The following is a 25,362-nucleotide window of genomic DNA, read 5'->3' on the forward strand; positions in this document are numbered from 1 at the left end:
CTCTGCACATTCAAAGGAATAACAGCATTTAGGAGCAATATCACAATTCTCTTGAGGTGGAGGCTCTAACAATTGTTAGGTGAAAACTATTTCTCCCATCTGTTTCATTGTAACATGATTGGGGTTAATCCCCATTCAATGGTGGATGCATCAAGGGAATGCTCACTAGAAGGCCATACTCAAGAGTTCCCCTTTGACTCTTTGGGAATTAGTGAAAAGTGACTATGGTGTCGCTGCACTGTCAGCAGCGAGTACCCTGCAGCCCCACTGACGCAGTTCAAGTCTTAGTGGGTGCTCACAAGTCTTGATCCTGTTCTGAGAAGTCCTGCTGATTGTGGCATATGCAGCAGCACCTGTCAGGCGCAGGCTCTTTCACTCAAGTGGCGCTGCCAGCTCATCCCAGCAATCAAAGTTGCTCCCATCCCCGAAGACGAGATAAGTCACTCTTTCCCTCATGAGGGAGGGATTCGATCCTCCAGCACCAGAGTTCAGTGAGGGTGCGATCTCTCCTGCAGCATCCTTCATGGTCCTTTGGTGTACCAGTTAGGCAAAGGTCTGAATATCAGCCACTGTTGCTACCCAAAATTCCTTATGGCACATGGGTTTGCTGCACTACTTTTCAGCTTGAGCTCATACTCTTTTGGTGCAATTTTTTACACCAAGTAAAGCCCTTCTTGGCTGAGGCTCATGTCACAGCAGCCCTCTCGTGACAAATGGGGGATCACTGGATTGCTCCTGCACACAGGTGCACGGCCATTCCCTCACACCTCACTCATGGAGTTCTGTAACTATGATTCCTTCTTGAACCTCGCTCCCTACAATGCTCTCCTGTTCCTCAGAGAGCACACCGGTCTTGGCAAGCAGGCAGGTGCTGCTGCTCCAGGGAAGGTAACCCCCTACCCAGCAGAGAGACCAGCAGGCCTTTGTCCTAGTCCTGTTCACAAGCAAAAGTCTTGTAGTACTCCCCCTCTCACACAGCCCATTTAGCTGCTCGACAGATGGCAAACGTTTGGGGTCTCAAGCTCTCCTACCTATACCATTTCCAGACACAAAATGGGATTTAGTGTCAGAGCCTTTGAAGTTTTATGTTGGAGTTCTGCTTCTTTTGTGATGTATACTTTTCTTTTTCTTCTTTGCTCTTAAAAGGCTGTCTATCACAGCAGGAAAGACTCTGAACAGGATTGTCCCACAACACAGGCTATGGGAGTGACCAGAGGTCACACCTGGATGTCAGCCACAATGATATGTGCATCAAACAGTTAATCTTGGACTCTCAGCCCTACTCTTTATGATTCCCTTATCAGCCCCATCTCCATCCTGAGATTTGTACAGGCCCCTTCCTTTTGATCTGTCACTGAATCAAAGAGCAACCTTTTGAAGTGTAAAGGGTGAGTGTTTTTCTCCCTCCAGTGTGTGACCAACTCAGCTTACAGAAATGCAGCAATGCACAAATCTCTCTGGGGGAATTCCTCTACGTCTCATGGCTTCACCAAGCAGGCTTATGCCTCCCAAGATGCAACCCAGGTTCCTCCGTGTAAGATACCATTGCAGGCACACTTTCACAGCACACGTGTTCTCCAGTACTGTTGTCTCCATGCATTGTGCCACTGTAGGCACACATACAATCAGCACGCACATTCAGACCCGATGCACTGCTCAGTACTGTAGCTTTTTTGCATTGTACTCAGGAGTGCTATTAGCAAACACACATACTGCCACCACATACATACTCACCATGTGTATGCTGTAGGACACTTTACTTTTCATGTATTCCACTTCTCACAAGCAGCCAAATACCTAGCACATGCTTTTATTGTACACGCACTACACAGCACTACATTTCTCATGTAATGCAGCCCTGGCATGAATATATACACTCAGTACATGCACTAACCATTCATGCTCTGCACAGCACTGCTCTATCCCTGTACTGTACCCTTCCAAGGAACACATACATCCAGTATCACAAATCCTGTGCTACACAGCACTTTATATCTACCTTATGTACGCCAGGGGTGAGTCAAGCACACAGCAGTGAAACTTTAAAGAGATGAGTGCCCTATTTCCACTGACATAGGGTAAAGAGAACTTGTTTACATCTACTGATCACTACACAGTGTTCTTCAACCCCCAAACCCGTGCTGCTGAACTCTTAGGGAAGACAATAGCCTTTCACTACTGTGAGGGTTACGCTTTGGGCGCTCCTTCCACTCCAGCAAGGCTGCAATCCATGAGACAGGCCTATGTCATGCTGTACTCTTATGATTGTTGATTGCCTATAACAAAAAACAGCTTTAAGGATCCAGATAACAGTGCAATTAGACATTCATCGCAGAGTTGCATTTCTCTTACCAGTCAGAGGAGTTTTCTGTCCCAACATTCTTGATCAGAAATTGTATAATGTTGTTCAAGAGCAGTGACAGTTTGAGAATAAAAAGCAACTGGATGAAGGGCTTTAGTGTCAGGATGTTGTCTAATGTTAGGATGTTGTTGTGAAAGTATTTGTCCTATAAGTGAAACAAGGGCATCGGTTTTTAAAATAAAAGGTGAAGGTACACCTGGTGTTATAAAATAGGTGTAATAGTAATAACTTGTTTTTGTTGTTCTGCCCACAGAAATTGCATCCCTTATTGAATAGTTTCAAAATAGGAGAAATTAGAGTGGAGAAACCTCTTTGAATTATCCATAAATATTTGCAAAGCTTAAAATATACTGTACATAGTTTACATTGTTGGGAGTAAGCCTCTGAAAAACAGTATTCCTTTTTGTTGGTCCATAGTGATGCCTGATGTTAAAATAACATCCCCCAAAAAAAGAGACTTGATTGATTTCAGATTGACACCTCTCTAGTTTTTCATATACAGCATGCCTATGCATTACTTCATCGGCATGCCAACGTTGTTCTGGTAACATCTGAGAAAACATGAGAATGCCATCAATAAAGACTACAACCAGTTCTTGTAAAATATCTTGCATAACATCATTAACTAGATACTGAAAGGCAGCAAGGGTGTTACATAGCCGAGAAGGCATCACAAAATACTCAAAGTGACTATATTAAGTGTTTACTACAGTCTTCTATTGATCCCTTACCCTTGTCGAAGCCAAATTGTCAATCCCTCTTAAATCTAACTTGGTCATCCAGTGAGCAGAGCAAATTTGTTGTGGTATGTTATATGGATTTGCAGAGTGTGGCTTATCACCAGTGAGGTTATCCCGGCACGAATAGAGCAGGCCCTATGGGGGGCAAGATCATGCCTGCTTCATCTGGAACAGCGATTTCTTGAGGAAGTCCATGAGGTAGGGGGAGCTTCAGTAGTGTTGCAGAAGCTCGTTCCAAGTCTTGGCTGTGAGGTATGAGAAGAAGCATCCTCTGCTTCTGGCCTTCTTGATGCAAGGGAGGTGTGCTCTTGCCTGGGAAGCAGATCAAACGTGTCTGGTGGGTTAGTAGAAGTTGAGGCGGTAGTTGAGGTACACTGGGCTGGTGTTATAGTGAGCTTTGTAGATTTTATTTAGTTTGGAGAACAGAAATAAGTGACAAATAACACTGATCAATAATAATAATTTGATTTATTTCACAGTAATCCCTACAAGGTCTTCCTTCCTGTAGGAAAGTACTCCACTTTGCCCTGGTCAAATCCAAACATTTTGGACAGATACTGGTGATTACTATTTCTGGCTGCACCCTGGGTACTGCTAACCAGTCCCAGGGACAGTGCTCTGTGTAAAATAGATTATGCAAATTAGCCTCATTATAATTGGCTGTATTAACCTGCCTATAAGTCCCTAGTATATGGTAGAGCTTGTAGGTTTCAGGTACTCCAGCATAGGTAGAGCACCTATAGGTGCTCTGCTGTGGTGCCCAGTGTCACTTTGAAGGCAGGAAAGCTTTGCTGGCTGCTTTTAAGCTAAAGTTAACCCCAAATTCGACTTTGGAATTAAAAGTACTTCCAAAGTCCTAAGCTACCTTAAGTTTACATATAAGCCATCCCTAAGGTGTGCCCTAGGTGCCATCAGGATTGGGTGCAGTGTAACTACAAGCAGGGACTTTATAAAAGATAAGCCCTGGTGAAGGAAAAATAAAAAGAATTTGTCTATCCCCATTGTACTAAATGGGCTCCATAGGCTAACATGGGGAGACTTTGTTTCAAAATAATAAAGTCTTATTTTCCATAGAAAGGAGCCAAATATGGCATGTTTACTATCAAATTAAAAGTTATAATAAATCCAACAACTTGTGACTGTTGAATTTAATATAACTTGCTCCTAGGCAGAGTTTTTGAACTCTTCCTAGAAGTTACCAACTTCAGCTCTGTAGTGCCCTTTCCTGATTGGTCAGCCTCTGCAGCTTGAGCCAGGCTGCCTTGATGAGGTGTGAAGTGTCCTGGGCTGAAACAAAGGAAGCATCTAGTGGGAGGAGATCTGCCTCAGCAGATGGTAGACTAGGATGGGAGGAGAGCAGCCAAACTGGTCTTCAAAGGAGGGAAGGACATTTGGGACAGCAACTGTACCTCCCCCATTTCCTGCAAACCCAGACAGCCAGGTGCCCTGAGTAGATTAAGAGAGGGCTGGAAAGAGGTGTGCCAAGGGAAACTTAGGTACACCAGTGGGTGGGCTCAGCCAGACCTAACCTCTGAAATTGAATTTTTGCCATCTTGGATTGTTGGACAATGTTGCTCCCTGGGTTTGATTTTTGCCTCACTTCCTAGGAAGTGGTTACTCAAGAGGGTGGTGGCCCGCATGTGATTAGACAAGAGTCCCCCCTGCTTTCTACCCCAGGAGCAAGGATAAATAGGGTAGAGCTGCAACTCACCTCAGGAAGGGGCTCCCTGTTTGCTACAGGTAGGAAATAGCTGACCAGAGTCCTCTGCATCAAGCCCTGAAGAAACTGACCAGCTGACCAGTTACCAGTGGTCATTTTTGGAATTGAGCCAGGTGCATTCTGGGAGTTGGAGTCCTAACCCACAATGAACAATTCAGGGCTTCTGGAAATTTAGCGTGAATTGTGGAGTAGAGCAGGGAACCTCCAGACATGTGTAAACACCGGAACCTCACATTCAGAAGACCGAATGTCCGCTCAATGACCCTTCTCGCCCTCCCATGAGCCTCATTGTATTGATTCTTGGCCTGGTCCTTGAATTCTTCACCGGTGTCAGTAGCCAGGACAGATTAGGATACCCTGAATCACCTGTGGATAGTGGAAACAACTATTACAGTCCTTCTATGTTCAGAGTTGAAAGTGTAGGCTTTTTGTGGTCACAGTTATTGTATACACACTCATCATACTCACCAACAAGGAAGCCTCTCTCCCTCTGTAGGTGTGTCATCATATGTGGGACACAGCTGTTCCTGAGAATGTGGGAATCATGTACAGAGCCAGGAAACTTAGCTGTCACCTGCGAGATATGTAGGTCTGCTAAACAGACCATCTGCACATTAATTGAATGATAGCTCTTCCGAACCCTGAACACTTGCTTGTTGTCTCAGGGTGGTACACATGCAATATGGGTACCATCTACTGCCCCTATTACATGAGGGATATGCCCCATTGCAGAGAAGTCAGCCTTCACATGGGGGAAATCTTCAGGATGGAAAAAGTTAATGTAGCTGTCAACATGTTTGAGCAGGGCAGAGAAGACTTTCCACAACACATTACTGACCATAGGTTGAGGCATACCTGCTGCCAATCCCACAGTCCCTGGGAAAGAGCTGGTGGCCAAAAGGTGGAGGACAGATAGCACCTGCACAGTATGAGGAAAGGCTGTAGGTTGTCGAATGGATGGCAGGTGATCTGACTCCAACTGGCTACACAGTTCCATGAAAGTTGCACTCTGAATGGAAAGGATGAGTGTGATTGACAAAGGTAAATGTCTATTGTACATATGATAGGGAATGTATGTGAGTATGATGTGTCTGTCTTCCATGGTGATAAGGTCAACAAGGAGCCTGTACACAGATGCATGTCTCTGTCTCCACAGTGGTCGGTATCTAGGTTTAGGAAGCAACACAAGTGTGAGCACAATTTCACTTCATTGGTCCTATTTTGTGACAATATATTGGCAATATGCATTACACCTGAAAACAGGTTTCTGTCTAAGACATAGATATTTGATGAGCGAACAATGTTGCAACCCACTGATGTCATCTGGAGCGCATACACGATATATTAGTGATGTCTGGTGTCAGGCATTACTTAATGTACAGCTATCCCGTCACCTACTACACAATCATAGACTGTTCATGAGTCAGCAACATATTTCTTATTACTCTGAAGGTACAACTGACTAGATATGACTGACATTGTTCACCACCATTCCTGCTTGGCATGTACATTGCCTGTACGAGCTGTGATGGACTTGTGTGACTGTAAACTGGACAATAGATGTGTAAAACAGCTGCTGCTTGTCCTGCATGCGGAGGAAAATTTCAGTGAACTCATTCCGCCAAAGTATGTCGTCATGGCGGCAGGCTGTCAAAACCACTGTGCAACTTCTTGTTGGTTAACATTGTTGTCTATGAGAAACGGGAGCCAATGATGATGACCACTGGCGGTGACAGTGTAGACCACCACGGTCATGACTGCCATTTTCTACAGCCTCTCTCACTTGACTCCTCACTCTCCAGCCAACCAGAACTCCACTGCATGTGCTGCTGTGTCCTGCTCCTGGAAGCCACAATGGCACGTGTAACAAGGGAGAGGGCCCCCACCTTCACACAGGAAGAGCTCCAGAAACTTGTGGATGGGGTCCCACCCTTGTACACAAAGCTGCAGAACATCAGGTATATTGCACATTGGTGTATTTTTAACTACATGGTTGTGTGTGGATGATAGTATGTGTCTGCTGCATACCCTGTGGAGGGTGATGCATCGGACACGCATGCTGGAATAGGAAGTGTACGTGTCCTGTCATGCATGGAAATGCGCGTATACTGTTTGTGGTCCTATCATATTTCTGCATGATGTGTCTACATGACTGTGTCTTTCTTACTGTGTCTCCCATCCAGCTCAGTGCCCATCAGAAAAAATCCATGTGGAAAGCCACCACCAAGGAAGTGCGGACCCTGGGGGTCCATAGCCAGCAGAGCACCCACTGCAGGTAGCGGTGGGAGGACCTGAGATGCTCAGCCTGGAAGATGGTCGAGGCCCAGTTGGGGACGGCCTCCCAACGAGGAAGGGGTGCCCATCGGACCCTGACTACCTTAATGGCCTGCATAATGGCGGTGACGTACCCGGAGTAGGATTGGCGCTTGAGAGCAGCACAGCAGCCACAAGGAGGTGAGTCACAGAGGGTAGTTCTTGTGTTATTTTACTCTGAATTGAAAGGATGAGTGTGATGGACAAAGGTAGATGTCTAGTGTACAAATGATATGGAATGTAGCTAGAATATTTGTGTAAAAGGTTTGTAGGCATGTTAGAATGGTAGTGTATGTACCAAAGGATGCCAGGCATGTGTAAAGTTGTACTATCTGGGATTGGATTGGGGGAAAGTGACTGTCATGTACAGTTCTGATCATGAAAAGATGGTTCCCTGAGGGCATACACAGGTTGGCATCACATTGCAAGGTTGTTATTCAGAGATTCCCTTAGCATAGCTCTATTCTAGATTCATAGAGGCATGCCAGTATGCAGCAGATCCTGAGTTGTGCTGTCAAGCTGTGATGGTTGTGCTCACTTACTTCTGGGTAGCAATTTGGGAGTGTTGATGAATGTGGTAATGTAGTAGCTGTTGCATACCTGTAATTGCTATGCTTATGGCTAAAACTGTGTTGATATGTGCTTGATGTGTAGATATTGACCCTATGCTCTCTTTCAGGCTCTCCCGCCCTCCTTTCTCCTCTTCTTCATAAGTGTGCAGTAGCATCAGCAGGTGAAGGAGAAGGGGCACTGGCGAGTAGGGCAGCTGCAGCCCACAGGACCCAGGAGGTCGAGAGCACAGACACCAAGGGGAGCAGTGGGTTGAAAGTCGAGGGGAGCACCACAAGGGAGACAGGAACTATAACAACTGACTCTGATTCCTCCTCCAATGGAAGGTCCCTGGTGGTGGTAGACCCATCTGGGACCAGCCCAACAACAGCCTTGTCCGCCACCCCCCTTACCAGCACCGCCCTCCCAGTAGCTCCCCGTCCAGGTGCCCGTGCCCGCTCACCCAGGAAAGCGGGCATCTCCTTTGCACCAGGCACCTCAGCCCCTGCCCCAGTCAGCCTGCTGTCCTCAATGTGAAGGCTATTGACCTCCAGAGATTCATCTCTGTGGGGCAGTGAACCATTGTGAATGCCTACCTGGAAGACATTCACGGTGACTTGGCTGGCCTAAAGAGATTGTTTCAGGCTCTGATCTCCTAAATGTTGCAGCTAGTGTCCCTACTACTTCCGTCCTCCCTCCAGCTACCTGTGCCCAATCTGAGATCCCTATCCCCTCACCCATCAAACTCACACATTCAAACAGGCATTCACCCAAAGCAACAGACAAGGAATGCAAAGACAAATGCACCCCATACACCACATCCGCACTCACCACAACCACCATCACTAGCATATGCAGCAAACCCACCTTCCTTGCAGACAACACCTCAACATACATTCACAGTAACTGTTTGCCCTCTGCCTCCTCCTCCTCCCAAAACACATAAACGCTCACACTCAGACAATCAACATTACTCCACCTCACACATGCACACTATGCATACACCTGCATCCATATCCAGAACACCTACATGTCCTACAAGCACTCCCTCTACCGCCACTCCCAGACCTGTATCCCAGACCATCCCCCGTTTTCCTAAAAAGCTTTTTCTTGTCTGCCTTGATCTGTTCCCTGGTACTGTCCCACCCCGTTTTGCCCCTCACCTCATGGTTCCCTCCCCACACCCAATCCCTCCGTCTCCAAGTCCTCCCATGACCCCCCTTCTGTTTCCCATGTCCCTCCCCCCACCGAAAAGCCTCCCCCTGAACCTGTGACTGAGTCCAAACAGCCTCCTCTTCAGTCAAGAACAGAATTTACCCACCGACCCCCATCCAAAACCACGGCCAAATACCCCCTACCAAAAAAAAGGCCAAGGAACCCCCTCTCAAAACATCGTCCAAGGACCCCCCTCCGAAACCAAAACCTCCGCCACTACCATCACCCACTGACCCCTGAGGTGCCTGCCTGCCCCATTGATGTCCCTAGCCTCTGGGGCCATGAGGCTGTCAGGAGTCAAGTTGGAGCAATTGCCTGGCACTGTGTGCCTGTGGACAAATTTGGACTGGCCTATGACCCTCTTTTGTAAATAGTTTGACCAGTGTCCTTTCCAATTACAACTACCCAACAGGCCACGTTGGTGTCAATTTGAAACATTTGTCATGCCTTTCTCAGTACATGGTTAATGTACAAATGTAGTTGGATGCTGTTCACTTAGCAGGTCTATGCATTGTGTCTGTATGGCTTCATTGGATGGATCCATGACTTGGGCAGTGTAAGTAATGTTATGAATGTGGATTGGTATGTTTGTGTAAGCTTGGTGGTGGTATTTGTGTGGTTGTGTTTTATAATGTATGTACGGCGGTATGAGTGTGTTGTGCGCCCATGATGTGCATATGCTCCCTTTGCATGGAAGTCTGTACGTTCAGAATTGGTTGTGTTGAATGTTTTCTGTTCCTTGCAGGTTGTGTTGAAATTTTGTTTTGCTTGCTGACCCTGTCTGTTACAGGATTAGGGTGCCTGTTTTGTGGCCTATTGAGTGGGATTGCTGTGGGTGGCTGTATGTGAGGTTCCCTTTTGATGTTTTTCACCTTTGTGTGTGTGATGTGTTTGGTGTGTGTGTGTTGGTGGTACGTGTGTGTGGTGTGTATGTGTGTCTCTGTGAATGTGTGTGTGTGTATCGTTATGGGTGTTGTATCGAGTGTGTGAGCGTTGCAGTCCATGCCAGGTGTGTGTGTGGCGTGTGCATGTGTGACTCTCCTCTTCCATCCATTGTGTGCTAGGCGGATGTACTTATCAATGGCGTCTTCGTCGGCGTTGCTGGTCCTGTAGGAGGATGGCGTAGAATAGCGCTGGGAATACTTATAGTGCACGTTCCAGGGCATCCGCTGACTTGTCAGTATCCCTGAAGGTGAGTGCCTCCTACTTTCAGTTAATTTCCGCCAGCTTTTTGTGGCGTTCGTACCTCCCCAGAAATCGTGGTGGTCTGCTGACTCGTTATAGGGTGGGCACTAAGGTGCTTTCCGCCGGCCTGAAGATGGCTACCGCCGTCAGCAATGGTCATACCACACAGGAGGTAATGGTCGGCTACTGACTGTGCTACGATGGTATCACCGTCAGGGTCGTTATTTGGGGATGGTACGATCAAGGGCATGGCAGTACCATGACCGCCAAAGTCGTAATGAGGGCCATAATCTATTGGTATTAATTGGAGTTGGATTTCTATTGTGTTTTACATATTTATTGTTTTGTGATTTTTAAATGCTTTACACACCTGTCTCCATTGTTAAGCCTAACTGCTCGTTGACAAGCTACCAAAGGTTGAGCTGGGATTAATTTATTGAGTCCCTGACTGGACCTAGTGGGGGTTTGTGGCATATTGCTAAGTGTAGGTACTTACCTGCCCTTACCAATAACCCCCTTTCCAACAATTCCCATTGAATTCTGGTACAAAAAATATAGAAGTAAAAGCTGGGGAACTTGAATGCTCTTTTAATTCTTTAGATAGTATCCCATCAATATATTTATTCTGTTTCTTTAACCTTATGTTTTCATGAATGAAAGCAAACAAGCCCTATCAGGCCAATACATGTAAATATAAGGTACAGGTAACATCGTTACCTAGTATTATTTAACAATGCATGTAGTATCACCAGTTCAGTCGAAAACATGTTAAAGCCAGAAAAAAGTGATGTGGCTCTCTAGACATGGTTCATAGTGCCGAGAACTTATAATTTAACTGACATCACAAACATATATGCTACCCCATCTTAAAGGCCCATTCTCCTGTGGGACGATGGCACCCATTGAGCCACTCATAACTTCTGCATAACATGTTACATAGCGGTTATAGAATAACCAGCAGGTGCTGTTCTGCTCACTTATCTCCATCTTGATGTGGCATTAAATATTTTCTGGGTGGGCCCAGGATGTCACAAGGTATAGTCTATGGGGGTTGTATAAGGACAAATTCTGATGCCATAGTTTCACAGGTTGTAGGATCCCTCAACCATTCCAGTGTTTGCGGCATTGGACCTTCATCCAGGCATTCAATAAGCAATGCTTTACAAGAAGAATAAGGCCCTCAATACAACTTTGGCGGGCGGCGGTTTTAACAACCGTGCGACCGCCAATGCGGCCCCACTCCCACAGTGGCCATTCTGACATCCCCCCTGGGCCGGCGGGCGGAAACCGAAACACAGCGGGGATGTCGGTCGCAACATGGGAGCCGGCTCCAAAGGGAGCCGGCGGTGTTGTAGCCATGCGACGGGTGCAGTTGCACCCATCGCGCTTTTCACTGTCTGCTGTGCAGACAGTGAAAAGCTTTATGGGGCTGTGGCAGGGGGCCCCGCGACTCCCCTTTCCGCCAGCCTTTCCATGGCGGTTCCTACCGCCATGAAAAACCTGGCGGGAAGGGGATTCCTAATCCCCTGGGCAGCGCTGCCCTGGAGGATTAAATCTGCCTGGACCACCATGGCGGAAAACCGCCGGGACCACCAGGGCGGAAAAACGCTGGGACCACCGGGGCGGAAAACCGCCGGGACCACCGTGGCGGAAAACTGCCGGTCCCAGTGGTGCGACCGCGGCAGAATGTAATACTCGAGTTTGCACTGCCAGCCTGTTGGCGGTGCAACCTCCAAAACAGCCCTGGTGGTCTTTGACCGCCAGGATTGTAATGAGGGCCTAAGTGTTACTACCAGTCTTCTGGGTATTTTGGGGACCTGCTTGACATTGTCTAACAGTAGTGGTTTAGAGAAGCACTCCACCAGGTTCCCCACTCATTTGCCAATGATTTGCTACACTTCCTGACAGTATTCTGAAACCCATGGGCAATCCCATGCCAAGTAGAAGAAGCTTGCCAAGGTGCAGCCACATCTAAATCCGTGTGCTCTTTGTCACTTTTATGAAGAAAATTGGGTTATAAAAACAATTATATTGCTGAATTTAATCTGGATTAGTTTATTATTTGATACCCTCTTAGTTTATGCCCAACAGTATTTCTGTTGCCAAATCAATATGATCTCTAAGGTCCTCTTCCCATCTGCTCAGCATGGTTGGCCCTGTGGTGATAATAGTCTAAGTAGACAAACTATATAATTGAGAGATCCAGCCTCCATTCTGGGGAGAGGCCATGGGGAGATAAGCATTTTTGTGAGTGGGACAAAAACTGGAGGCTTAGAAGGGGAAGTGGGCCAGCAAACTGAAAGTAATCAAAAACATCTGTGGGCAATAACAGTCTTTCCACTCAGAACTGGTCCATTGTGATAAAGTAATAAACTGGTTTGTGTCAAATAGCTGGCCAACTTTTAAGAAACCTGCCTTCTCAGGTCTTACTTTAACTCCTCTATCCAGCATCAGAGGGAGTGCTAGGTTATCAACTAGTGAAGGAGTAAATCTGAGCAAAGCCACAGGACCCGACCATCGTCCACAGTGACCACTTTGTGCACTGTCCAGTCTATAGCAGCTCATTTGGACATCACAATGGCTTTAGTATGTTATTTTTTCTGTGTTCCTACATCTAGCTATTTTTTTCTATTGGTAGTTGAGGCATGCTACATTGCAGTTCATACAAGCAAATTCCATAATGTGATTCTGCAGCATGGTAGTAAAACTCCATGTACAGGACTGCTGCCCCTTCTATCATTAGGAAGCATAAGGGCTTCCCATTGGAATCTGGACTCCCACCACCCCACTGTAGACGGGTCAGTGATTCCCGCAACTATATAAAAAAGACCTGCACAGTAGAATGGATATGCTGTTGAAAGTTTAAAGAAAATTGAGGGAGTACCACAATCCTAATGATGGCTATACTGCCTGCCAGGGACAGAGGTAGCACAATCCATCATTCCAAAATTCCACCTTGTTTGTTAATTTTTCCAGGGCTGGGCATAACTTTCCTATAGGACTCAGTGCTTATGCCTAAATATCGAACCAATCTTTCACACCATTTCTGCAGGCAGTCTGCTCCGTAGCCCCCGTCATATGGAAGATCTCTGATTTTTCCAATTGATATTTATGCCTGATTTGGGTAAGAAGCTTGTAATGTCCTCTACGATGGACATCAAATTGACCTTCACATCTTTAACAAAAACTGGATTTCATCAGTATATTAGCTCTTGTTTATAAGGGATCATATTACTCCTAAGTGTTTGCTGCACAGCCAGACAGCTAGAAGCTCCATGGCCAACACAAAGAGGAGTGGTGAGAGCAGGTAGCCCTGTCTTGTACACCTGTGTATGTGGAATGCTGGTGAAATGCAGACATTAATGCTAATCCTGCTGTGGGCTCAGTGTGCAGTAAATTAATGAGGCCTAAACTATTGGTGCTTATTAACAGTTTGCATAGGAAAGCAAACAAGAATGTTCACTCCAGCGAGTCAAATGCCTTTTTTATGTCCAGAAAGACTCTTGTGGATCCTTGCCTAGTCCTAGTATAGTTGTGAATAGTGCCTCATGCACCATAGGGGTAGTTGTCCCTTCTCAACTGAGTCCTGATAGAGATTGATCAGCGTGGGTGTCAGAAGAGCCACAAAGAACTTATCAAAAACAGCTGTTGGTCCTTCCAGACCAGGGGACTTTCTACCCTCTAGCCTTTCAATGGAAAGCTTTATCTCTTGTGTCAATTGGGTCATGTGAGAAGCTGTTGGCTCCCATCCTGGTCCAGACCAAGGATATTTCATTTAAGTACTCCTCCAATCCCACTTTATCAAGCCCTGTCTGCTTGTGTACAACCATCCATAGTATGAGTAAAATTTGAGGAGGATTTGTTCCCTGCCCACTACCAGATTTCCCATGGAGTCTTTAAGGGTGTGTAATATAATGGTTGGTTGAGCTGTATGGAACAATGAAGAGAGCGTTCAACTGGGGCACTTTTCCTCCCTGTATCTAGGGGCCTGTGTGGTTTTTCCCCAAGTACAAAGATTCCCTGTCAGCTAGTTCCCTATACGCTGTTAATGCCTCATTCAGGTCTGCTAGTGTTCTTCAGTTTTTTTGTCAGTTTCATATTTCCCTTCCAGGTCTTGTAAGCGCTTCCCGTTTCTCATGTATCAAACTGAGTACCTCTTCTGCCTATCCAACAGACAATCAAGGATGTATACCCTAAAAATCCCCCATACGGTGAATAAACTGTCCACAGAGAGAGCTTTTGTTTCAAAAATCTTTGTGATGGCATTGGGAGGGTCACTGCAGAAAACTGTGTCATTCAGTGCATTTGAAGGGAAGCGCCACACGCTCTTTCTCAATGGGGTGTTCAGCACCTCTAATCTCAGCAGAATTGATGAATGGTCCAAAAGCATGCGAGGAAGGTATCTACACTTTCACTCATTGTAGAATTTCCTTTGACGTGTGTCAAAGAGTACAATGAATGAGATGAAAAGCATGATCATTAATAACAACACGTTAGAGAACATTGGCTGTGACATCCCTGATGCCTTGGCTACTGTTGCCAGGAAATGGAGCACTGACAGGACCTGCACTAGAGGGGGGATTCCTGTGGGAGGGTGGATAGCTGACATCAGGTCTGGCTCCAACTGGGCACACAGTTCCTGGATTGTTGCACAATCAAGTCTGTAAGTGATAATGATGTGTCTGTCTTCCATTGTCGACAGGTCCACCAGGGGCCTGTACACCGGAGGATGCTGCCATCTCATCACCTGCCCCAGCGGACATGCCCTATGGAGGAGAAGGGTGAGCAGAGGGTCATACAACACATAGGTTTCACAAGGCTGTTTAGCACAATCGTTAACTTATCTCTATGCACCTTTGTCTGTCATTATTCCTGGCCTAAATAGGTGTGATGCAGTTAGTTGGCCTGTCATGTGGCCCCCTGAAATGGCGGATGCCTGACCTGTAAGGTGGGACAAGGGGAAATGAGGTAACTGCGCTGGCGTTGTGTAGCGTCGCGGTAGGCGGTTGAAGACCGCTGCACAATTCAGAATTGGTTTTCATTGGGCCCTATGGGTTCCAGGAGCCAATGATGATGTACGCCAGTGGTGACAGTACGCACCGCCGCGGACATGACCGCCATTCTCTATCTGTTCACTCACTTGATACCTGACCTTCAACAGGAGAGGACCTACATTGCAAGTGCCTCTATGACCTGCGTCTGGAAGCAACAGTGGTTATAGTGTCTGGGGAAAGGGCCCCTGCCTTCACTGCGGAGGAGTTGGAGAAACTAGTGGATGGGGTCCTCCCCCAGTACACGCTACTTTACGGTCCTCCAGACAAACAGGTGACTAAACCGTGTGCATGGTGGATGGGACATGATTGTATGGAGTGTCGTGGATGGAAGAGACAGGGGGGGCACAGGCCAGCATGTGAGGATGCTGAGTGTATGTTTTTCTGGGACAGGGTGGGAGGTTTGTGGCCAATGTGTGAGGAGAACTGTACGGGAGAGTAACATCCTTTTTAACTTCACTATTCCTCTTGGTCAGCGCCCACCAGAAGAAGGGTATTTGGCGTGCCATCGCCAAGGGAGTGCAGACCCTGGGGGTCTACCATAGACGGAGCACCCACTGACGGAAACGATGGGAGGACCTGCGCCGCTGGAGCAAGAAGACGGCAGAGGCCCAGCTGGGGATGGCCTACCAATGTGGAAAGGGTACCCGTCGCACCATGACCCCCTGATGTACCGGATCCTGGCGGTGGCATATCCTGAGTTGGATGGGCACTTGAGGGCATCACAGCAGCCACAAGGGGGTGACTATACTCTCATTCAGCTGACTCTGGCGCTTGACAAGGTGTCTAGGTGGGGGAGGTGGGCTGTGGGTTCCCCTAGGCCAGGGCAGACGTGCAAAGGTAGATCCATTGATTTTCAGGCTCATTCTCACTCCAACCCCAAAGGTGTTATTTACCCTCTACTCCTAGTCAGGCTCCCATGGGTTCCAGCTGTGCATGAAATGGGTCTAGACAAAGTCCCCCCTGGGTATGTGCTTTTCCCCAGCACTGTTAGTGCATGGCTTAGTGCATAGGGCTGCTCCCTTTGTGTTGTGTCTGCCAACAGTAGTGGTGTTGCAGTCATTGACCATGTGTCTCCTCTGTCTTCCCCCCCCTTTTTGTTTTGTCACCCTGTCCTTATGTGTATTAGCATCATCTGGTGGAGGAGCATTGGCACCGGAGCAGGAGGGAGCTGCAACCCACATGGCCCTGGAGGGTGAATTTACAGAGTCTAAAGGCACCAGTGGGACGGAGGGCGAGGGGAGCTCCACGACGGGGAAAGGAGCAGACACCAGCAACAGCGACTTCTCCTCTGATGGGAGCTCCCTTGCTGTGTCCCACCGCATCAACAGGTACAGCCGCCACCCCCCCTAACAGCATCACCCTCCCAGCAGCCCCTCATCGAGTTTCCCGTGCACACTCACCCAGGAGGGTGGGCATCGCCTTTGCCCCAAGCACCTCAGGCCCTGCCCAAGTCAGCCCTGCTGCCCTCAGTGAGGATGCTATAAACCTCCACTGCCTCCACTGTGTCTCCCTCCTCCACGTCCTCCTCCTCGTCTCCACTCACACCTGCATGCACTACATCTTCATCCACTACCTCCATCACCAGCACGCCCATCACCACACTCACGTGCAATCAACACCCCCACTACCATGCACACATCCCCTGTGTCCCCCTGTGTCCTCTCCCAGTGTGTCTGTGAGCCCCAAACTACACAAACGCAGGCACACACCCACCCAACAGCCATCCACCTCACAACAGCCTCCGGCCCATGCACCTTCACACAAATTCAGCAGACGTACACCTCCTACAACCACTGCCTGTTCCTCCACTCCTAAACCCCCTCCATCTTCCCATCCTAGTGTGTCTAAGAAACTCTTCCTGGCTAACATTGACCTCTTCCCTACACCCCCCCCGTCCTTCACCTAGGGCCAGGCTATCCAGGTCCCAGCCCAGCACCTCAGCCACCAAATCATCCAGCACAGTGGTCTCGGCAAGTCCGGTCACATCGCGGGTGGCACCCATCAGGGCTGCCAGTGTGCCACCTAGCGAGGCCAAGGATCAGCCCATTCCGCCACCTGCCGAGGTGAAGAAGGTGCCCACATGCCGGAGGGAGAAGCCACACCAACCACCAAGCAAGGGCTCCTCCAAGCCAAAAGGGGACAGTGCCAAGGCACCAGCAGCAACATCAAAGGTGGGAAAGGGACACAAGGCGAAGGGCAAGTCAGGACAGGGCACGGAGGCTCCGGCTGAGGGACCAGAGTCACCCCTTCTGCAAACCAGAACATCATCCTGTACGGCGGTGGACACGGCCACCTGCACGGCCACCTGCCCGTCTGCTGCCTCAGCAACAGTCCCAGGCATCATCTTCAGTGGGAAGCTGTGTGAGGCTGCAGGAGACATCCTGCTGTCTCCCTCCGCAGGTGCTGACACATGCACCACCGCCAGCATCTCCGCCACAGACACCGCCGCAACCAGCGCCACCAGCCCCACGACATGCTCAGACAGTGCCACCACAGCTGACATGGCTATAATCACAGTGGGCAGCTGTCTGGGGCTGCAGAAGACGTACTGGACCCTGCACAGCGTACATGAGGCACAACACCCAGCACTATTTGTACCTGCGGGTGGCAGGCGAAGTTGCACCAGGGTGGAGTGTGTCTCTGCCTCCATGGAGTATCATGCTACCTGTTCCCAGGCAATCTTGTGGCACACACACTCAGATGAGGGAATGGGACCTGCCACACTGCATGTGAAGCACTCTGGGCACAATACCCCCTCCAGAGCCAGTGGAGAATCACATCCACTCACCTAATCCTTGCCATGATGAAGCACTCTGGGCACAATCCTCCCTCCAGAACCAGTGGAGAATCACATCCACTACCCCAGTCCTTGGCAGGATGAAGCACTCTAGGCACAATGCCCCCTCCAGAACCAGTGGAGAATCACATCCACTCACCTATTCCTTGGCAGGATGAAGCACTCTGGGCACAATGCCCCCTCCAGAACCGGTGGAGAATCACATCCACTACCCCAGTCCTTGGCAGGATGAAGCACTCTGGGAACAATGCCCCCTCCAGAACCAGTGGAGAATCACATCCACTCACCTAATCCTTGGCAGGATGAAGCACTCTGGGCACAATGCCCCCTCCAGAACCAGTGGAGAATCACATCCACTACCCTAGTCCTTGGCAGGATGAGGCACTCTGGGCACAATGCCCCCTCCAGAACCAGTGGAGAATCACATCCACTTAAGAGACTGTGGCTTTGCACTCCCCAGGAGCAAGCAGTGGGCAACCCACCCACTTGAGAGACTTGAGAGACTGTGGCTTTGCACTCCCCAGGATAAAGCAGTGGGCAAACCACCCACTGGAGAGACTTGAGAGACTGTGGCTTTGTACTCCCCAGGATAAGGCAGTGGGCAAACCACCCAGTGGAGGGACTTGAGAGACTGTGGCTTTGCACTCCCCAGGACCAGACTGTGGGCATGGAGCCCCCTCGTGGAGCAGTGGCGTCGACCGTTCATCCGGCTGAGGTCCAAGCAGTGGGCAACCCACCCACTTGAGAGACTTGAGAGACTGTGGCTTTGCACTCCCCAGGATAAAGCAGTGGGCAAACCACCCACTGGAGAGACTTGAGAGATTGTGGCTTTGCACTCCCCAGGACCAGACTGTGGGCATGGAGCCCCCTCGTGGAGCAGTGGCGTCGTCCATTCATCCGGCTGAGGTGCCCCCCTCCGCTCCCCCTGAGGTGCCTGTTTATTTTCGATCTGATGCCCCAGCAGTGTTCTCTCTGTTTCGAGTCAGGTATCTTGTGTGGGCTTCGCCCATGCATTTTGGGACCACTGGTCCACGGACAATGATTCCATTACTATCCGGACTTGTGTAGTTGGTGTACATATTTGTATATACTGATATTTTAATTTTGCCTATCTGATTTTTCAATGATTACACTCGTTAAAATCATTTCATTTTGTCCTTGGGTTCTTCCAGGGGGTGACGGTTTGTATTTGTAATGTTGCAGCATGTATTTGTGTGTATGGTGTTGTGGGTGAGGGTGGGGGTGTTGCGTGATGCGTGTGTGTGTCACTCTCTTTTCCCTCCTCCCCTCCCGTGTGTGCTAGGTGCAGTACTTACTGTGGTCGTCGCTGGCGTCTTTGCTGCTCCTGATAGAAGAGGAGGAAGACCAACATGGGCAGGACCTGTAACTCGGGCTCCATGGCGTCCTGGTTTCCCTTTGGGTGTTGAAAGTTGAGTGGTTGCCATTCCACAGACTGTTTCCACCGTGCTTTTGATGGCTTTTGATGATTGGTACCGCCCCGGAAAAGATGGCAGATAGGCCTCTTGTAATACAGTGGGCGGAAGCTTGTCTTCTGCCTGTCTGTTGGCGGTTACCGTCGCAGTGTTTGTTTCTACCGCCGTGTTGGTCAGAGTGTTAATGTTGCTGTCTGTGTTGGCTGTTTCCGCCATGGTTGTGATCTCATTTCTTTTTTACCACCGGCCTTTTGGCGGTATTACCGCTGCTTTAACACCGACTGTTAGGGTTGTAATGAGGGAGGGCCTGGATCTGCTCTCCCTCTTGTACCCACGACAAAGAAGTGGACTCCAGGGATCATAAGCCTGACCTCATTTTTGGGCTACAGAGATAAAACAAGCTACAAAAGGCCTTTTCCTGCATTCCCAGATGATCAGTACAAAATGGACCTGCCCTGGACCCATCTGCTGGACCCTGCTGGAGTCAGCATTGACCCCCATATGCTGTCCTCAAGGTCCTAGATCCTTGGCTGACGTCAAAGTGTACTCCTCCTAACAAATCCTGAAACCTGGGACCGGAATCCTCGTCCTGAGAACCAATGGGGGACGAGGACCAAGGTCTGGCTGAGTTGCACTGCCGCTGAGCCAATGATTTCAGTGGATCCTGTTGTGTTCCTATTCACTGCAACAAATATGATTCAACGAGTGGCCAGCTAAACTCACAACCATACACACACAACACCCCCACCAGGGACCTCAGAATCATCAACAGCAAACTGGAGATGACCTCCCAAGTCAGTGCCATCACTGCATCCTGCTTCTACACCCTGAAGATTCTGAGGAAGATCTTTAACTGGTTCCCAAGCAACACTAGACAAAAAGTCATTCACGCCATAGTCATCAGCAAGTTGGACTGCAGGAACACCCTCTAGGCTGAGATCACCAAGCAGCTCACCAGAAGACTACAATTCATCCAGAATGTGTCAGCCAGCCTCATTCTCAACCACCAACACAGAACTCACATCAAACCAAAACTCAGAGAGATCCACTGACTCCCAATACAAAAACTTGCTCATTTCAAACACCTCACACACACATTCAAGGCACTACACAACGTAGACAGCCCATATCTGACAGTCACATCTCCTTCTACTAACCCAGCCAGATACCTCTGCTCAGCAGATCTCCTACTCTCACACATACCACACATACACAGAACCAGATCAGGAAGACAAGCGTTCTCTTACATCGCTCCTGAAACGTGGAACACCCTCACTACTCCACATCAGAGCCCTCTCCTGTCTTCTTGAATTCTGCAAGAAGCTGAAGACCTGGCTTTTCAATTAACCAACCTACCATAGGCAGAGCTAGGCAAGCTCAGCACCTGGGTACCCTCACAAATGATAGCATGTGCTACAAATACACAAAATATAACTTATGGCACCTCCTAATAGATTCACAGGTGACTCAATATTGTTTTATATGTTTTCTAGCCCAATATCTAAAAACCCTAAACTTCTTTAAATCCTGTAAATGAGTTGCAAAGTGAGCATATCACTGTTGCATCAACAACATTGCCAAACCCATTTGGGATGGTGCCCGCTACTAAACACACCTCAAAACATTCAGGAATTATTGATCCTTCCTATGCATCAGCTCTTCCCTCTAATACTCTTATGGCATCAAGTTATCGATTAACAGGTGGTTCAAAATATTTTTGGGGATTTTAAACCCAATGTCATTTCGATTGCCTTGCAAGACCTATCAGTTCTTACCTGAATCTGCTAAGGTTTTCTTTGTGCTACTTTTTCTGAATAAGAATATCATAGAGTGGAACACTCCTCATATTATTAAAAATATAATGATTTGCTATTTCATTTCTTACCTGTTTTTATTTTGGGCTGTCTTTGAAATAAAATGTATCAAACAAGAAGAACATGTTGGATTATTAACACTTTGTCAAAGTGCTGAGTATATAGTTCTGCAACATTCAAGGATTATGAGTGACAGATGCAATTTGTTTGGATGAAGTAACTGCTGCAGTTTTTTATCAAGGACTTTGTGAGGGTTTTAATGATACTGTATAATTTGTCATAAACTCAACCATTGACTACAGCTGGCCCGATTGATTCAGTATAACAGATTGATAAATAGCATACTCAGAGCAGAAAAGTGTTTTTTTTAAAAGTTTCATCCAACATATTTATTGCTTTCTTTAGTTGAATCAATTCTCTTTATGACTGTTACTGAAGAGGTTATACAGCTTGCTAGTGTAGAAATAAAATTATCATCCATGGAAATGGCAAGACAGTGGAAAGATAATTTATGCTTCTACTGTGACACCTCTAGTCTTTTCATAAGATAATTTTTCCAAGTACAAGAAAACACATTTCACTCAGTAATGAGCAATATGCAGGAAAAACACTGAATTTATTAAGTGTAAGGAACCCTCTGCCTGCTGCAGAACTCAGCCTTACTGGAGCGTTAGGTATCGTCATGTATACTCAGTTAGCCAAAAAAAATAATGGAATAACATAAAAAACTTACAAAACACAGAACCAATATGTACAGTAGATGTATCAAGAGATGTGACACAAGAAACACAGGGGGTCATTACGACATTGGCGGGCGGCGGTAACCGCCGTGCGGCCGCCAATGCGGGCGCACTCCCGCGGCCCCCATTACGACATCCCCGCTGGGCCGGCGGGGATGAGGCCGTAACATAGGAGCCGGCTCCTAATGGAGCCGGCGGTGTTGCGGCCGTGCGACGGGTGCAGTTGCACCCGTTGCGCTTTTCACTGTCTGCTATGCAGACATTGAAAAGCTGGCCGGGGCCCTGTTAGGGGGCCACTGCACTGCCCATGCCAGTGGCATGGGCAGTGCAGGGGCCCCCAGGGGCCCAGGACACCCCTTACCGCCAGCCTCTTCCTGGCGGTGCAAACCGTAAGAAACAGGCTGGCCGTAGGGGTGTCATATGCCCTGGCGGATTATCACCGCCGCGGTCTTAATAAGGGCCTCCGTACCGCCAGCCTGTTGGCGGTACGGACGCTACATTACCCCTGGCGGTCTCCGACCGCCAGGGTCGTAATAACCCCCACAATCTTTAATCATGTTCTTGCTCACAGCACACAATAAATCCTTTCCCTGCTGAAACACTTGTGCAGCTACATCGTTTTCCCTCAGATGGAGGATCTGCCCACAGTGAAAGGTGACTTTTATGCCCTGGGACATATCCCCAACATCATTGGTGCTATTGATGGTACACATGTGGCATTTGTCCCCCCCTGCAGGAAACAACAGGTGTACAGAAACCAGAAAAGCTACCATTCAATGAATGTGAAGATGGTGTGTTTGGCAGACCAGTACATCTCCCATGTGAATACCAAGTATCCAGGCTCTGTGCATGACGCTCAAATTTTGAGGAACAGAGGCATCCCTTATGTGAGGGGGCAACTCCAGAGGCACCGTGTGTGGCTAATAGGTGAGCCCAAGGTCCCCACACAGTTTAATTAGGTGTCTGGGTATGGGAGATTCCCTAATGTTTGGAGGATGTCTAACAGTTGTCCCTTGATATTTGCAGGTGACTCTGGTTACCCCAACCTGTCATGGCTACTGACCCCAGTGAGGAATCCCAGGACAAGGGCAGAGGAACGCTACAATGAGGCACATGGGTGAACTAGGAGGACAATAGAGCACACCTTTCGCCTCCTGAAGACCAGATTCCAGTGCCTCCATCTGACAGGTGGCTCCCTATACTACTCACCGAAGAAGGTGTGCCAGATCATCGTGGCATGCTGTATGTTGCACAACCTGGCTTTGCGACGCCAGGTGCCTTTTCTGCAGGAGGATGGGCCTGATGGTGGTCTTGTGGCAGCTGTGGAGTCTGTGGACAGTGAAGAAGAGAAGGCAGAAAAAGAAGATGTAGACAACCGTAACAACATCATCATCCAATACTTCCAGTGAGACACAGGTAAGAGGATGGAACTGCTTCCCACATCTCATACTATTGTAGGACCTAGCATAAATCTGCCTTTTTATCTCTGTGTATGGACCCTGACATGTCACTTTGCATTTCCATTTCACAGATCTGGGTCCCACTGTGTGCCCTCTGCTATGTTTACTGCTGCCCAATGTAAAGAAATGGCTCCCTGTTGCAGTTACCCCCCACTTTTTGCCTGATACTGATGCTGACTTGACTGAGAAGTGTGCTGGGACCCTGCTAACCAGGCCCCAGCACCAGTGTTCTTTCACCTAAAATGTACCATTGTCTCCACAATTGGCACAACCCTGGCACCCAGGTAAGTCCCTTGTAACTGGTACCCCTGGTACCAAGGGCCCTGATGCCAGGGAAGGTCTCTAAGGGCTGCAGCATGACTTATGCCACCCTAGGGACCCCTCACTCAGCACAGACACACTGCTTGCCAGCTTGTGTGTGCTGGTGGGGAGAAAATGACTAAGTCGACATGGCACTCCCCTCAGGGTGCCATGCTAACCTCACACTGCCTGTGGCATAGATAAGTCACCCCTCTAGCAGGCCTTACAGCCCTAAGGCAGGGTGCACTATACCACAGGTGAGGGCCTATGTGCATGAGCACTATGCCCCTACAGTGTCTAAGCCAAACCTTAGACATTGTAAGTGCAGGGTAGCCATAAGAGTATATGGTCTGGGAGTCAAAAACGAACTTCACAGCTCCATAATGGCTACACTGAATACTGGGAAGTTTAGTATCAAACTTCTCAGAATAATAAACCCACCCTGATGCCAGTGTTGGATTTATTAAAAAATGCACACAGAGTGCATCTTAGAGATGCACCCTGTATTTTACCCATTTGTTCAGTGCAGGACTGACTGATCTCTGCCAGCCTGCTGCTGAGAGACGAGTTTCTGACCCCATGTGGTGAGGGCCTTTGTGCTCTCTGGGGACAGAAACAAAAGCCTGCTCTGGGTGGAGATGCTTCACACCTCCCCCCTGCAGGAACTGTAACACCTAGCGGTGAGCCTCAAAGGCTCAAGCTTCATGTTACAATGCCCCAGGGCACTCCAGCTAGTGGAGATGCCCGCCCCCTGGACACAGCCCCCACTTTTGGCAGCAAGTCCAGGAGAGATAATGAGAAAAACAAGGAGGAGTCACTGGCCAGTCAGGACAAGCCCCTAAGGTGTCCTGAGCTGAGGTGACTCTGACTTTTAGAAATCCTCCATCTTGCAGATGGAGGATTCCCCCAATAGGGATAGGATTGTGACCCCCTCCCCTTGGGAGGAGGCACAAAGAGGGTGTACCCACCCTGAGGGCTAGTAGCCATTGGCTACTAACCCCCAGACCTAAACACGCCCTTAAATTTAGTATTTAAGGGCTTCCCTGAACCTAAGAATTTAGATTCCTGAAACTACAAGAAGAAGAGGACTGCTGAGCTGAAAAACCCCTGCAGAGGAAGAACAGAAGACACCAACTGCTTTGGCCCCAGACTTACCGGCCTGTCTCCTGCCTTCCAAAGAAACCTGCTCCAGCGACGCTTTCCAAAGGACCAGCGACCTCTGAATCCTCAAAGGACTGCCCTGCTTCAAGAAAGACAAGAAACTCCAGAGGACAGCGGCACTGCTCCAAAAGAACTGCAACTTTGTTACAGAGGAGCAGATTTAAAGACCCCTGCAAATCCCCGCAAGAAGCGTGAGACTTGCAACACTGCACCCGGCGACCCCGACTCGACTGGTGGAGAACCAACACCTCACGGAGGACCCTCTGGCGACTCCGAGACCGTGAGTAACCAAAGTTGTCCCCCCTGAGTCCCCACAGCGACGCCTGCAGAGGGAATCCCGAGGCTCCCCCTGACCGCGACTGCCTGACTCTAAGATCCCGACGGCTGGAAAAGACCCTGCACCCGCAGCCCCCAGCACCTGAAGGAACGGAACTTCTGTGCAGGAGTGACCCCCAGGAGGCCCTCTCCCTTGCCCAGGTGGTGGCTACCCCGAGGAGCCCCCCCCTTGCCTGCCTGCAT

The 25,362-nt window shown here is 48.6% G+C and overlaps 1 protein-coding gene across 1 annotated transcript in view; it reads right to left on the minus strand.

The window, feature by feature from the left end:
- Window positions 1–372: 372 nt before the first annotated feature.
- The window catches only part of LOC138283648 (multidrug and toxin extrusion protein 1-like), a 423,588-nt gene continuing 398,598 nt past the window's right edge, over window positions 373–25,362 (minus strand). The window contains exons 9-10 of the mRNA XM_069221585.1: window positions 2,353–2,507; window positions 373–529 (exon numbers count right to left, since the gene is read on the minus strand). Coding sequence (XP_069077686.1) covers window positions 373–529; window positions 2,353–2,507 — 312 coding nt within the window. The remainder of the gene's footprint in view (window positions 530–2,352; window positions 2,508–25,362) is intronic.

The sequence above is a fragment of the Pleurodeles waltl genome, chromosome 3_1 (assembly GCF_031143425.1).
Source record: "Pleurodeles waltl isolate 20211129_DDA chromosome 3_1, aPleWal1.hap1.20221129, whole genome shotgun sequence".
In the NCBI taxonomy this organism is placed as follows: Eukaryota; Metazoa; Chordata; class Amphibia; order Caudata; family Salamandridae; genus Pleurodeles; species Pleurodeles waltl.